The 13885-nt window shown below is 38.6% G+C and overlaps 1 protein-coding gene across 3 annotated transcripts in view; it reads left to right on the top strand.

Annotated features, from left to right (window-relative positions):
- The first annotated feature begins 1321 nt into the window (after positions 1-1321).
- astn1 (astrotactin 1) overlaps positions 1322-13885 on the top strand; it is a 343361-nt gene continuing 330797 nt past the window's right edge. Inside the window, exon 1 of one of the 3 annotated variants that reach the window (XM_088014719.1) lies at positions 1322-4338. In XM_088014719.1, the coding sequence (XP_087870845.1) occupies positions 3876-4338 (463 nt within the window). In that variant the 5' untranslated portion in view covers positions 1322-3875. The remainder of the gene's footprint in view (positions 4339-13885) is intronic. The other 2 variants (XM_088014716.1, XM_088014717.1) reach the window with 2 other exon arrangements.

Consider the following 13885-nt stretch of genomic DNA (forward strand, 5'->3'; position numbering starts at 1 on the left):
CACAATATGTGTTACTTACTTGGATGTGTTTTCAGTTTTTATTTGCTGTTTTTTTTAAATCAACAAGTGGAGCCTTGCAAAGAGAAACTCATGTAAAAGGACTTCAGAAGAAAATCCATTTGCATCATGAGTACTTTTAATACGAAATGACAAAAAACAGTTGTACCAAAAAGGTACTTTTTATTGCTAATCTGGATTATAATGTGTATAGTTCCAACCATGTTACACAGAGGTTTGTTTTGTATATTTTTTTATGCCCCACAACAAGACTTGTAATGATATTTTGCTGTGGCAGATGTTTCTTGCATCCAGTCTCTCTCACTCCTTTCAGCAGCCAGAATATCCTCCTGCTTTTATTAAACAATTTTCTTTTAAAATCTGAAATAATAACAAAATGGATGAGGACATTATGGGAAAAACAAAACCATATGAAATTAGTATTACACCGTCAGGCTCCGCATGAGTTTGTCTTAAATACAGGAGTCCTGCTTGACGGATTTTGTGAAGCTCCGACTCTCAATGCCCCAAACTCCCGTATGCAGTTTTTATGCCTATTCAGCCACTCTGATTATAACTCTGCATTCATCTTCATATTGTTAAAGGAAAAACACCATGCCTGAGGCAACCAATCAATAGATTTAGTTTGTGAGAACACTGTGAGAGTGGGATGTGAATCATCCTGTCTCTAGGCTACATTTTAGTAGCACCTAATATCAGATGATAGAAAGCGGAAAGCATTGCCCTTAACTTGTATTTTTGTTGCAGTACGTTTGCTCACGCTATTAGAAGTAGATAAACTTCAACATGTGACCTGAAATCTAAACATATAAAATTACCCGACACAGACTTAATTCCTGTGAAATCTGGATTCCTGTCCAGGTGCCTGCTGTCCTCAGTTCTGAAACCCTCTGTTGTAATCGTTAGATGCCTCCATTTCTGGATGGCTCTGCCTTTTCTCTGTGGACCCCACAGAGGCTTATCTTAGCCAAGGTTCTTGGCAGAATGAGCTCCCCAGTGAAGTCGGGACAGTACAGTTGCTTTTATCGGATTAGGGGATTTTTTTTACCACCACCCCCCCCTCGTTCACCTGAAAAAATGTCTTCACACACATTCAACTCAACAAAGTCAGGCTTTATGGATAAAAGACACCTAAGAGATTTTTGAACTATCCTTTTGAAACAACACACATGCTTTAAAAAAAATCACAAATATGAAACTCAATCTTTTAGATATTGCTTTGCATTATGGCTTATTTTCAACCAGTGTGGCTCCAATTTACCATTGATGCAAAAGTGAAGGTATTTGCTTTTAAAAGCCACCTAGCACTTATTACTGGTTGACTGCACATCTTGTTCCTAATTGCATTTGTAATAAATGGTAAATAGCTAGCAAGTTTAACTCTAGAACAGAGTGAAAACTAATTTAGGAATAATTTGAGCTCATTTTGCACTACAGCACGCCTGGAAGAAAAATTAACTTTAGTGTAACTCTCAGGGTCAGAGGTTGGTTTTTATTTAGCTTTTGGACAAAATGTTCTAGTGCTATTTGCAGATGTTCACAAATACACTGGAATAACTATTACTGTTTAGCAAAAGTTCCCCTCATGCCTCAAACCAATATACCAGAAACGTTTTTCCTTCACCCTCGGTTGACTGTCGAGCAGAACTTCTGGCTTTTCCAACGGTGGACAGCGCTATGGCTAAAGAAAGGGCAAAAACACACCCAGAAGCAAACACTTACAAAAACACTGTACATTGTAAAATATTTAACAATTTTTTCCCTCAACTGGCAACTTCAGGAACAATCAAAAATGCATAAATAATAAATGCACACACAAACTAGTTCACTTATTCTATTTACTCACACCGGCTTGGTTTTAAAATACTGACTTTAAGCTGCCAAGACTTGTCCACTTTCACTTTGTTGTAGTTTTGGCTTTGATGTTGTCCATGCTGTCCTATTTTTTGACTTTTTCAACAGTTTTCATGAGGACAGAGTGAAATGGCAGTCAATAGGAGACCACAGAGCTGCTTAAATATTAAATGGAGGGACAGTAGTGACACAGAAAATGCAATCTTCTTTTCTTACGGCTTTGTGTCCAAATCCAAATTGCAATCGTGTGGTCGACAAAGCGGTCAAGGGATTTAGAATCAGAAAAGCTCTCTGCGGATGTTGGTTCCGGTGGAATTTATGTGGAGTTTGCATGTGGTTGTTGTTTCAGTCGCGTATCGGGAGTTAGAAGTAGAACCAAAATGCGGACGAGAACTAGGGCTCAGCTTGGTAGCAGAATACATAATGTAGCTGAAAATGTTACAGAGTGAACAGGAAACAAACAGGACAAGGAGCTTTGTTAGCATGGCAGAAGGAACCGGCAATTCACAATGAAAAACTGGTTAGCTTTTGTACTTATGAACTGCCACAAGCGTGAAGAATGGTGTTGGATTCACGTGAGCTTAATCAAGGGGATGTGGGACAGCTGTGAACGAGAGCAAAACAGAGAGATTGAAGGAAGGCGAATAATGACACACAGAGCTAAGTGAGAAACATGATTTGGAAATAAAAACTGAAAGAGTCTAAGAGAAAATGCCAAAACAGGGAGGAAAAACCACAAGACATGAGTAAAAAATTACACACAAAAGAATTCACTAATACAGCAAGACCCTAATAACAATAACGTACAGATAAAAATAAATCATCCATGACAAAATCTGACAATAACAGATTTGAAATGACAGGACATGGGCAGTAACGAGAAACTCAGAAGTGATTCAAAACACAAATTCCAACAAAACACCAAAACTACCAACGATCATCACTCTTTCTAGTTTTACCAATGAGAATGTCCCGTTTACAGCACATGTGGTAGAAACCTTAACCAAAAACAAATGTGATTGTTGGTGAAATCTGAAGGCAGTTTTAAAAGCCTGACTTAGGAGTGTTTTCTGTATTCACATTGGAAGAATGTGCTTATACAATATTAAAAAAATCATTAAAAAAATGATTCTTTAAACTTCCACTATGAAGAGTAGAAGATCTGTAGCCAACATATTGGTGTCAAATCCAGCCGCAGTACACTCTTGTAAAGTTAAATTAATATTCCAAAAATATTTTTAGGCTGTGATTGCTCTTTTTTTTCTAGAGGTTTCAACTGTTTATAATTATGCTTTATTTTGTTCCCACTTAAATATAAACCTACATTTTAAAGACCCATGTTAAATTGCTGAATGGCTGTTTATATTTTTGAGCTGTTTTAAATCATGTAGACTTGACTAACATGATTTCTCCCTTAATTTTTCCACACTTTTACTCTTGGACTGAGTTTCAGGGTACCCTTACCCTAACCATTCTGTTTTCTTATAAAAGTGAATCATAACAGAGCAATGGTGAGCTCTAAATGGAAGTATTAACCTTTCTGGGCACAGAATGTAGCCTTCTCAATTCACAAAAAAACAGCACAACTTGAGATCTTACAGCCACAGAGTACAGGGAGTTGTAGCAATCAGTTTGTGCATCTGAACCACCAATTAGGCAATTACACATGCACCAGTCTAGCATCCACCCAATAAAAGAGGTCAGGGAAACTGTTAAAAATGCCAGTGGTGTCGTCCCTTGGTTATGATATGCAAATTCGTATGAGAGGGCAAATGCACAATTAGATTAAAAATGATTATGCTTTTGTTGATGGGGCCTTAAGGGCACTTAGGGTGCATTCGCAGTTAGTAATCCATGCTCAGCCATTACAGAGCTATTTAGACAGTTTATCGATCAATTACAGTAAGGGGGTCAACAGCATTAAAACAGTCAAACAGCCACACAGTCGATGCCCAGCTATGTATCAACAAAAACCATGTGACTGATCAGAGACAAGAAGCAGGATGCGTTTGTTTCCTACACTGAGAGAGCCCGCCGGTGCACCACGCGCAGCACATCCCTCCCAAGCGTTACGCTGGGAGACCTCAAGCAGTCGGCAAGAGAAACCGCGAGGAGGGCGAGAGAGGAGAGAGGTGGGGAAAAAAGGAGCGACGGAGATGGCGAGTCTAAACATGGAGCCGACACCGCTGCTTCGGCTTCTGGGGCTGCTGTGGCTCCTTCTAGCCGACCAAACCACCACGGTCCGGGGTCTGAACGGCGACGAAGACCAGAGCCAGGACACCGAGTGCAAGATGAAGAGCGTCACCGTGTCAGCGCTGCCGTTTCTGAGGGAGAACGACCTGAGCATCATGCACAGCCCGTCGGCCTCGGAGCCCAAGCTGCTATTCTCCGTGAGGAACGATTTTCCAGGGGACGTGGTGGTGGTGGACGACCTGGAAAACACCGAGCTCCCTTTCTTCGTCCTAGGTGAGTTTTGCGACGGGGTGCCCGCAGCGTGGTTCATTAGCGGTTAATTGAATGGATTAAATCCCACTCAGTCTTTGTTACTACACAGAACATCTGTCTGTTAGCTCAGGCCTGGCTACATAGTGCAGTGTCCTTTTTAAATGTGTGTTATAGTTGATGGAGCAGTCCACAGGAACAGAAACTATTAGTTTTTAAATCTAGCCACCTACTCTGTGTTTGCTAATTAGCACGTGCAGCTGTTAATAATTATAGCGACACTGCGCTTTTTACTGCAATAACAGGCCGAGTAGCATTGTTGTGCTAGCAATATATCCACATCTTGAATTGAATCGAATCATATTACACCTCAAAGAAAAAGCAAAACTTTAGTGCTCTGTCTATTTCTTAATTGTTGTTAAAGTAATCACACAGTTCTACTATAAAATTGTATTAAGCAGTTTAGTCAACGCGCGAGCATACTTGTAAGCAAACTTTTTTGACGTCACTGCAACTTTCTAGTGTTTGTATTATTTGGTTAATGAACAGCTGCAGACCAATGGTGGTTTATGGCTTGTGTTTTGATGAGTTTTCTAAAGTCTCTTGTTAAAGCGTTTGACATCCGCTGTCCATGGTTCTGAATTTCAGCTGACGGTACAGATTGCAGCTCTGTCACCGGATAGTATCTGTAGCAGACCCCCGCCCCCAAATAAGGGATTGTGGCTTTACTGATGAACAGCCAGGTTTATTGGAAGTAAACCATGAGTTTCACCATAAGAGCTGCATGCACAAACACACACACTTGCACACAAAAAGACTGTGTAAGCTACAAAAACACGCTCTTAAATTGTAACGTTTCAACTAAAAATAACGTTCACTACTAAAAATCTCAACTCTAAATCAAAACTATACCCTATAGTTTGTATACAATAAAAATTAAATTTCAATCGATCAACATTAGAACCATCCTTATTTACAAAATAAACATACCATGTGCCTCTATCAAGGTGGCCCCTTCATAACAGGATACTTTTTAACACTTTGTTGTAACTTGTCTTCTGTTCCTTTCTGTCCTTAAGCTCTATGACATATGTACAGAAGTTGTCTCACCAAAACAAAAGCATCAAATCAAAAACTGGAAGTCAACCATAGACTGTACAAAACAAAATGAAGCAAAGGCAATAAGCACTAAAGACAAACAAGGAGCCCAGTCTGGGGTTATTTACTTATTTGGCTTCTAATTTAAATGATGCCTTTTAAACACCGTATTATCTTTTAGGAGATGTCTCTTTTTTTTTTTTTTAAGAAAAAATCTTTGTCGAATGATAACATTTTTATAATCTTAACAGTAGGTAGGATATTTCTATTGGTTCCTTGATGAGTCGAATTGTTTCAGTTTTTCTTATTTTCCTTCTGCAATTTAAGTTCACAAATTACGAATGAACAACTTTATGCTTATAAGTGTTTCTCACTCTAAACCTCTTTTAAAATATGGCATAACAAGACCCTCTCATTGTATATGACAGTTTTCATTTTATTAGAAACTTACTTGATATACCTCAGAAATGTGCTTTTCTTTTTACAAGAATAAATTAAACTAAAAGTGCAGTGTATTAAACTTGTCCTGCCTTTTAGTGATTAGTAACCAGTGTGGGCTCTGCCTAACTTACCAATCCTGAGTAAATGGAAAATGTCAGGAGGTGTTGGCTAAGGTGTGCAGCTAGCATTCCCTAGCCTCTTGTCCATTTTAATATGTCTTCATTTGATAAATCGTCTCACAGCATAGTTTGTTTATGATGCTGATTAATAGTGTGTGGATTAAGCTTGCTGAAAGTTTTTCTTCTGCTTCTTGCCTTCTTGCCTAGTATTCTTGCCTTGGGCATTCTGGATATTAATTATTACAAGTGTTCTGGAAGTATGCTATGCTACGTAGTGTTCAGGTTCATCACACATATTCTTTAGTTGAGTTTAATAGGGTGTGGACTTGTTCCACTATGCCTTGATATGTGATCTGTGTCTGAGTCTTGACTTTGAGAGTTGCTGTTTTGGATGTTTTTCATTCATTTTTTATGTATGACAGTATAATGTTTCAGTATGTCATCCCTATTAAAGAAGTAGTAATTTTAACTAAAAGTCTGCTGCACATTTTAATCAGTTAAATAGGTATTAAACCTACTTTTCATCAAGCCCACATTAGGTATTAAACTGTTTTTCTTTTTGGCTGGGAATCAGTATCTGGGTTTTAAGTCTGTAACCTGAAGACATAGCGTGTAGAACATTCTGTTGTTTGGGGGGTTTTGGTTAATAATTAATACCAAATAAAAAATATTTCCCTTTTTCCCTTAGCATTACTACCTGATAACAGCCGACTCTGTATGGAAACCTCTTGACTTTGAGCTTAATATCCGCCAACATGTGTGAATCTAGCATGTTCCATGACAGACGGAGGCTGAAAGCTCAATTAAAAAAATATGGAGCATTTTGCTGCAATATTTTCAAACTTTCAGGCATCTGTTAAAAGCCTTACAGCATATTTAAATGTAGCAACCTGAATTGCAACCTGATTCAGCAAAAAGCATTGTCATCTGAAATAGTTTCCTATATGTTTTGCTGCAGCCAGCTCAATTCACGACTGGAAGTAAAAGGTGTGACCACATTGGCTCTGTGTTGGTAGACTTTCACTGGCTTCCAGTTTAGCAGTTTACAATTACTGGTAACTTCAAAAAGCTTTAATGGCTTGACACCACGCTGCTTTGAACACGAAAAAGTGGCACCTTCGTTGATGCCTCGCACTTTACCTCTTCTGAGTTCAATATTATTTGTGTTCTGCCCTTTTGCCATTCTTGGTGTGCAATCGTTTCTGGTGTGCAATCGTTTGTCATTATTAACATTATCATTGATTATGGATATCTACTGCATGACTTACCTTTGGTGCTTGGCATCTTTGATCTCCAGCTCTCCAAGAATCATTGCTATAAGTGGCTCATACTGGTTAGGACTGGCGTTGGATGTTGGCTTCTACCTTGTTGCCCTGTGAGGATCCAGAGATGGAGCCGTGCACGACAGGATCTCCACCTTCTTAGTCGTGCTGCAGAGGCCCTAATCCTCTGTGTGCCGCAGTGATCTGTGTGTTTAATATCTGATCGCTTACAAGTAGAAGCTTTCTTCTGTTGAGTGATCTCATCTCCACTCACCATTTAGATCTATTCCTGTTGACTGAAACCAGGGGACAACAGTGCTTTCTCTGAGCTCCACGCACCAGTTTACTCCTACCTGAGTACATGACCATGGAGGCGGTCTCTCTGCTGCATTCAATCATGACCTCAGCTGCCGATCATTGTCTTCAAGCTCCTACAGCGGCTTTGAGCTTTGACTGTTTGTGGATGAGTTTGTCCAGAGTTTGTCACGTCTTTTCAGTTCATCTGCATAAAGAGTTTGGACCCTATCACTCCTCTAAAGCAGACTTCTACAAAAATCTAGCCAGATCCTTGGCTTAATAATACCAGCCGGGCCATTACACAGAGAAGCAGAAAAGCAGAATGCAAATGGAAGAAAGACAGACTTCATGCATCCCTGGGGATACTGAGAGACTGTCTTTTTGAATATCAAAATTATGTTAAGCAGGCTAAATCTCAGAATTTAGTTTCCACCAGATGTAACCAACTGCGGGTTTTATTTAGCGCAATTCATTCTACCATTGATTCGTCTACCAAACTTATAAAAGCCAATACAGAGTCTATCTGTGATGATTTTCTAGATTATTTTGTTAGCATCATGGACTCTATCAAACAGACCAATGTCTGTATATAAAGTGTTGTCCAATTACATGTTCCTCCAATGAACTCTGCTGTCTTTGATCAAGCTGGTGTTGCTACTGCACCTCTTTGGGGTGGTCCAACAGACGAGACCTACCAACTGTCCTCTGGACGTCATTCTCTCCAAGATGCTCAAACAGACCTTTGGTGCTTGTCTCCTGATGGTTAATAGCTGTCTAAAGTCCCATTTGTTTTCAGGCATGCTCTGGTTAGACCTCTCTTTTCCAGTTTTGGGCCAATCTTCTGTTTGACCTTTTTTATCTAAACTTCTGAAAATGATTGTTTTTATTCAGCTCCAATGTTTTGGAGATGATAAAAACTGATTTTCACATTGAAGTAATGTGAAAATAACTTGCTTGAGAAATTCCAGTCTGGCTTCAGATATCGCCACTCAAATTACAGCTTGATGCCAACAAACCTGTTCTGCTGGATCTTAGAACAGCTGCAGACCATCCAGTAATCATCAGTCATTTGGTTCAGCAGTCACTACTCCCTTCAGGAAGCAGTGCTTCAGTGGTTGGAGTCCTACTTATCAGAATATTCTCCATCATGATAGGTGGTTTCAGATTCCTCTGACCTCTGGTGTGCTGCAGGGATCCATTCTGAGGCCTGTTTTCTTCTCACTTTGCATGCTTAAAATCCGTGAAGTCGCCGTTTATTACTATGTTTAATGTGAAAATATTTTGTTGTTTGATTTATCTTTTTTTTTTATTTTAACTTTAAATTCAGAATTTTCTGTAGATCTTTTCTTTTACAGAATGTCATATCAGTTTTTAAAGTTTGTTTGCATTTGAGCTGGAAGAGATAAGTTTGAGATTTCCTAGGCTTAACTTTTGAGCACTAAAGAGCTGGGTGTTTTCTTACACTAATATAATTGAACATAGAAGCTGAAGAAGTTTTTTTTTTTTTTGCATTTAACTTTGGTTGTTGGCTCACTTGAATTGTAGAACAAAAATCAGAAACAAAAAAAGATAACAAAGAAGATGATGACTTTATGAAGCCTTGAAAGATGTTGCTTACTGTGTGCACACCCAACAGGAAATCATTTCAAGGTCAGAATGCTCAGCAGATGTAATGCCAGCTGTAGAAATTAAGCATTACTTTATTTGCTGTACAATTTGCGTTTAATAAAAATATTTCTACTTCTGTATTTACAGACAATTGAAATGGGGGAATAGTCTTAAATGATGATCCAGGATACTTACCATTTTATTAAGCATTTCCACCTGAGACAGCCAGATCTGAACAGTATGAAGAGTTCATTTAAAGGCCTAATTTAGACAACAGTTAAAGCGTCATGGGGTAGAGGGGATCTCTTAGGGCCTGTGCAGCATATTAATGAACCTCAATTTGTGTCTGACATTTCCATGGGTTGCCTTCTGCTCCGGGACAGAAAACTTTTAATGATAATGCATTCATGGTGCAACTAGCATCCCAGCCGCCCAGCAGTGGCACAGCTGCAGCCTTTAATTTATTTCTTTTCTTTTCCTTATTTTTCCTTGTGGCTTGATTTCCTCTGCTGCTTCACAGAACCTCCTTTGTGACTTTAGGCGCGTCTGCTTTGAATTATAAAGCACGGTGTTCATTTCAATTGTACGTGTCTCTTAGCGGGAAACAAAAACAGTTTAGGTCAGCATGGTGTGACTGTGTTTGATAAAGGGCACTAATTAAATTCAAGCCGGTACGATAAGATGCCGCCTCAATGCTGTTTGATTGGAAGCATTCAGGTTCTTGTAGTTGCTGCTGTTTGGGGATGCTGGGATTCACGTCTCACACTGGCCCTTCCTTTATTGTTATGCCTGCCAAAGCTTCATTATGATTAATGTTCTACATTTTTATCTAAGCATATTCTTTTGTCACCTCATGAGCCTACAAGGTGTTTAACAGAATATAAAAAGTGCCAACATCTGTAAAGTCAGCCAATTTGAACAACACTGACAGAGAAAACATACAGGGTGTCCAGCTACACTTGTATAGCACTTTTTAATTTGATCTTATCTTGTCATTCCTTAAATGTGTCCAAGGATGACTCAGACATTAGCTTACTTTGTTGCCTGAAGTTATTAAAAGAAAAAACCAAAAACAAAACTGTTCACTGAAGTGCTTAAATCTGCAGGCTTGCCAGAAGGCCATTTACCAAGAAACTTCAAAGTCCAGCAAATGTTTTTCCTCCCACACATGAACACAGTTTGATTCAGGGTATTTACGTAAAGGCGGGGCACACAAATGGATCCATTGTCACTGTTTATGGCAGCTGCAGAGGGAAAGAGAAGGAAGATCAATATGTTTTGTACTGCTTACACTGCAGTAGAAAAATATTAAACTTTTTTAAAATACAAAAAAAAGAGAGTCTTGGTATAATTTGACAGCTAAACTTTAGTACCCACAGATAAAATCTGGCTGTCCATGTGAAGTTTTTTGTTAACCAAGCAGGGGCTGTAGCATTAAATTCTTGTAGCTTTTTTTGCAAATGTGCATTGGTGCATGTATTGATCTTTTAACTGTTCGATGCAGGTCTTTCACAGAACTGGTAAAAATCAATCTGCACTGTACAGTAAGTTCAGCCTCATTTCTAGTTATGACGATGAATTTAGGAGACAAACCGCTGAAAATAAAAACAAGTAACGAAACCCAAAAAGTAAACGCCTTGCTATTTGCTTCATTGTTTTTCCCTTTTCTAGCCAGAACAGTTGACATGTACAGTTTTCATTCAAAGTCGGCCATATATGCAGCCACACAGCAGAACGCACGGTACATATATTTGGTATCAATCTAAAAACAAACCTGAGGGAAAGATGCACAAATAAAATGTTTCATAGGTATTCACATCCTCGTACTAATATACCTAACAATATTTGGCATTTTGTAAAAGTCTATAAACAAGCCAAATCTTTGCCATTAAGCTGGCAACAGCAAGGCATTTTATATTTCATAAAGTTGGAAAATATGGCAGACACCTGAAGATTTTGGGTCTTAAGTAACCTTACCATTTGCTTGAAAATATAAAACTGGAATCCATCTGGAAATGCAGTGTTTCATAACAGTCCTCTGGTGTTTTTGTGGCAAACAATAGCTTACATTATGGTCCAAAAGTTAGTTTGGTATCACCAGACCATAAAACAGTCTTGTGATAATTTTGAAGAATGAAATCCTATTAATCCACATAATCTTACGTCCTTTTTTTTCAATTTCATATTAAAAATGGAAAACATTTATTTTTTTTCTCACTCTTTTATATTGCAAGAATGTGACCTTGTACCGCGGATCTTAAAAATCTTTAATCTTTTCTTACCGAATAGTAGCTGTCGGTGTTTCAAACATAGAATTTGGTGAATGACAGAAATTAGATTTTGCCTGGAGGTGACATTAGAGGCTTCCTTTCAAGAACATTGATGGCAGGTGCTTAAGACACTGACTAACCCTGCAAATGCAATAGTCAGATCACTTCAATCAGCTCAATATACAGTTACAGCTTATCAAACAGTTTACCTCTCAGCAGCAGCAACCTGTTCTGCTGCAGTCTGGCCCATACTCAGCTCATCCTTTGCAGTTAGAGTAGTTGATGATCTCAGAGACACAAAATTAAAGCTGTGTTTTCATTGTGAAGGTGAAACCTCCAATCAGTATTTCTTATATTGAGAGAAAGAAAATTCTTGTTTAGGAAATTTCTGATATTTATATGTGTTTATTCACCACAAACCTCTTAAAAAAACATCATTTAAAGTGCCGCTGGTTTCTCTGGTCATAGGTTGTCTATGACTTCCATGCATTTCCGTCATTTAACGGTGGCTCGCATTTTCTTGCTAAATTGCCTCTCTGTCAAGTATCTAAGAAGCAATTTGAAAACGGTTGATTCTGTGACTGACGGTAAATAATGGCTGCAGGACTGCAGCCACTCGTTAGTGTCAGAGAAGCCCTGCTACGTTATTAGAAATTTACCCTTTTGGTGTTGTGTCATAAATTGCGTGGGAGGTGAGGTAATAAAGTTGCCCTCTGGGAGAAACTCGTGCTGTATTTTCTGTCAGTTGTCAGTGGTTTACTCATCTGAGCTGGGAAGCTTGGGGAGAAGTGGTTCAGAACAGGTTCACATTAAAATAAGCTCTCCAGCCGCTTAAAAAAACATTTTCTGACTACATCATTACAGACCTGACATTTATGTCTGCATTTTATTTTACTTTTTCCATTTAGAGTGCATTAAGTTATGCTTTTTCATCATTTTGAATTACAGCTTTGTGTCCTACTGATATTTCGACCCATCCATCACAGGATGTGCATTAATGCAAGGTGTCGTTGACACGTGATGATCCTAATAGAGATTACGTTCCCATTGACAGCATGAAAAAGTACACAAGTTTCCAACCTAACGAAGTCTAGTCAATCTTCTCAACATTTCATTTTGAACATCACCTTTACACAGCTTCATGTTGAACCCTCTGCATGCTAATATATGAAATCATTCAGAAAATTGTAATTAACAATTTGTAGGCAAACAATCAATTCCTGACCTATTCTGAAGCAGGTTTTACTCTCAAAATCAATTACAATGAGGAAGCAGTAAACCAGCTTAGTCAGACTTAAAGTCCTGAAGTGAACCTGAAGTTTCCTTAATAAGCACCTTAAGTTTGTGTGTGTTTTTTGGATAAGTTTAATATCCAAACACATGGATAATACTGTATTTTCCAGACTTTATGCCAGACTGGAGAGAAATAATTCCTGATCACTATGATCAGCGCACGGACATTGGTGCTTCAGAAACTGTCAACCAGACATGCATGTCAAAGTTGAATGTTTCTGTGAGTTTATTGAGAGGCAGGTAACGGCGTGTTACTGAACACATCCATGTTGTCATGAACATAGACAAGATCTTTCCCATGTTTGTCAATTTATAAATGAATGTGACTGACGGTGTGACTTATATTAGTTTTTTTCCTCCCCATAGTGCTTTTTTTGACTAATGTGACTTACACACCAGAGCTGCTTATAGCTGGGAAGGTATGGTGTATAGAAACAAAAAATATTTGCAAACATAATTGTGAGCTCAACAAGCTGCTCTTTTGCTTCATCCAAAAGTCTGAAGTTTCTTAAGACTTATTAACACTTTTCCAATAGGATGAATTATTAGACAATGAGTTGACCTCTGACATATACAACTAACTCTACAGTTGTGATACAAACTGGGCATATTTGTCACACATGCACAATTATATTGATTTAAGCAGGATATATTGCTCTGTTCCTTGCTCTCTTTTAACTAACTCAGTAAAAAAATATTTAAAACGTTTCATTCCAGCTGTTCAGTCAAAGCCTTAGAAGTTAGTTTGAGATCATTGGTGAACAAATGAACAAATTTATTGGTATTGGTGAACAAATACCAAGAAACACACTTGACATCAGGCCAGGGAAAAGGTTGTAGAGAAGCTTATCTCAGGGTTGGGTTATAAAACCAAACCAAATGCTTTGACTCCGAAGCACTGAAAGAAGAGGTGGAGAGGACCTTCATCTTCAGGTGTACTGCTCTAGGTACGAAGCATTCTGGAGAGACTTGTAGCACTACTGCAATAGGGAAAAGAATAGTTGGGGGGGGAATCATCACTATCATCAATAATTGGTGAGGAGCGCTCTGCTTCTCTAGTCAGTAATTGTGGTTTCTATTATTGAGAAGAAATTTCAGCAGGAGATGAAGCCCTGGTGCGAAACAATGGGCTGGTGCTGGGCCCCCTGGAGCAATTAACCCGAGCCCCCCATCCTCCCTCATA

The sequence above is a fragment of the Poecilia mexicana genome, unplaced genomic scaffold (genome assembly GCF_051168715.1).
Source record: "Poecilia mexicana isolate PSO_F unplaced genomic scaffold, ASM5116871v1 scaffold_17, whole genome shotgun sequence".
Lineage (NCBI taxonomy): Eukaryota > Metazoa > Chordata > Actinopteri > Cyprinodontiformes > Poeciliidae > Poecilia > Poecilia mexicana.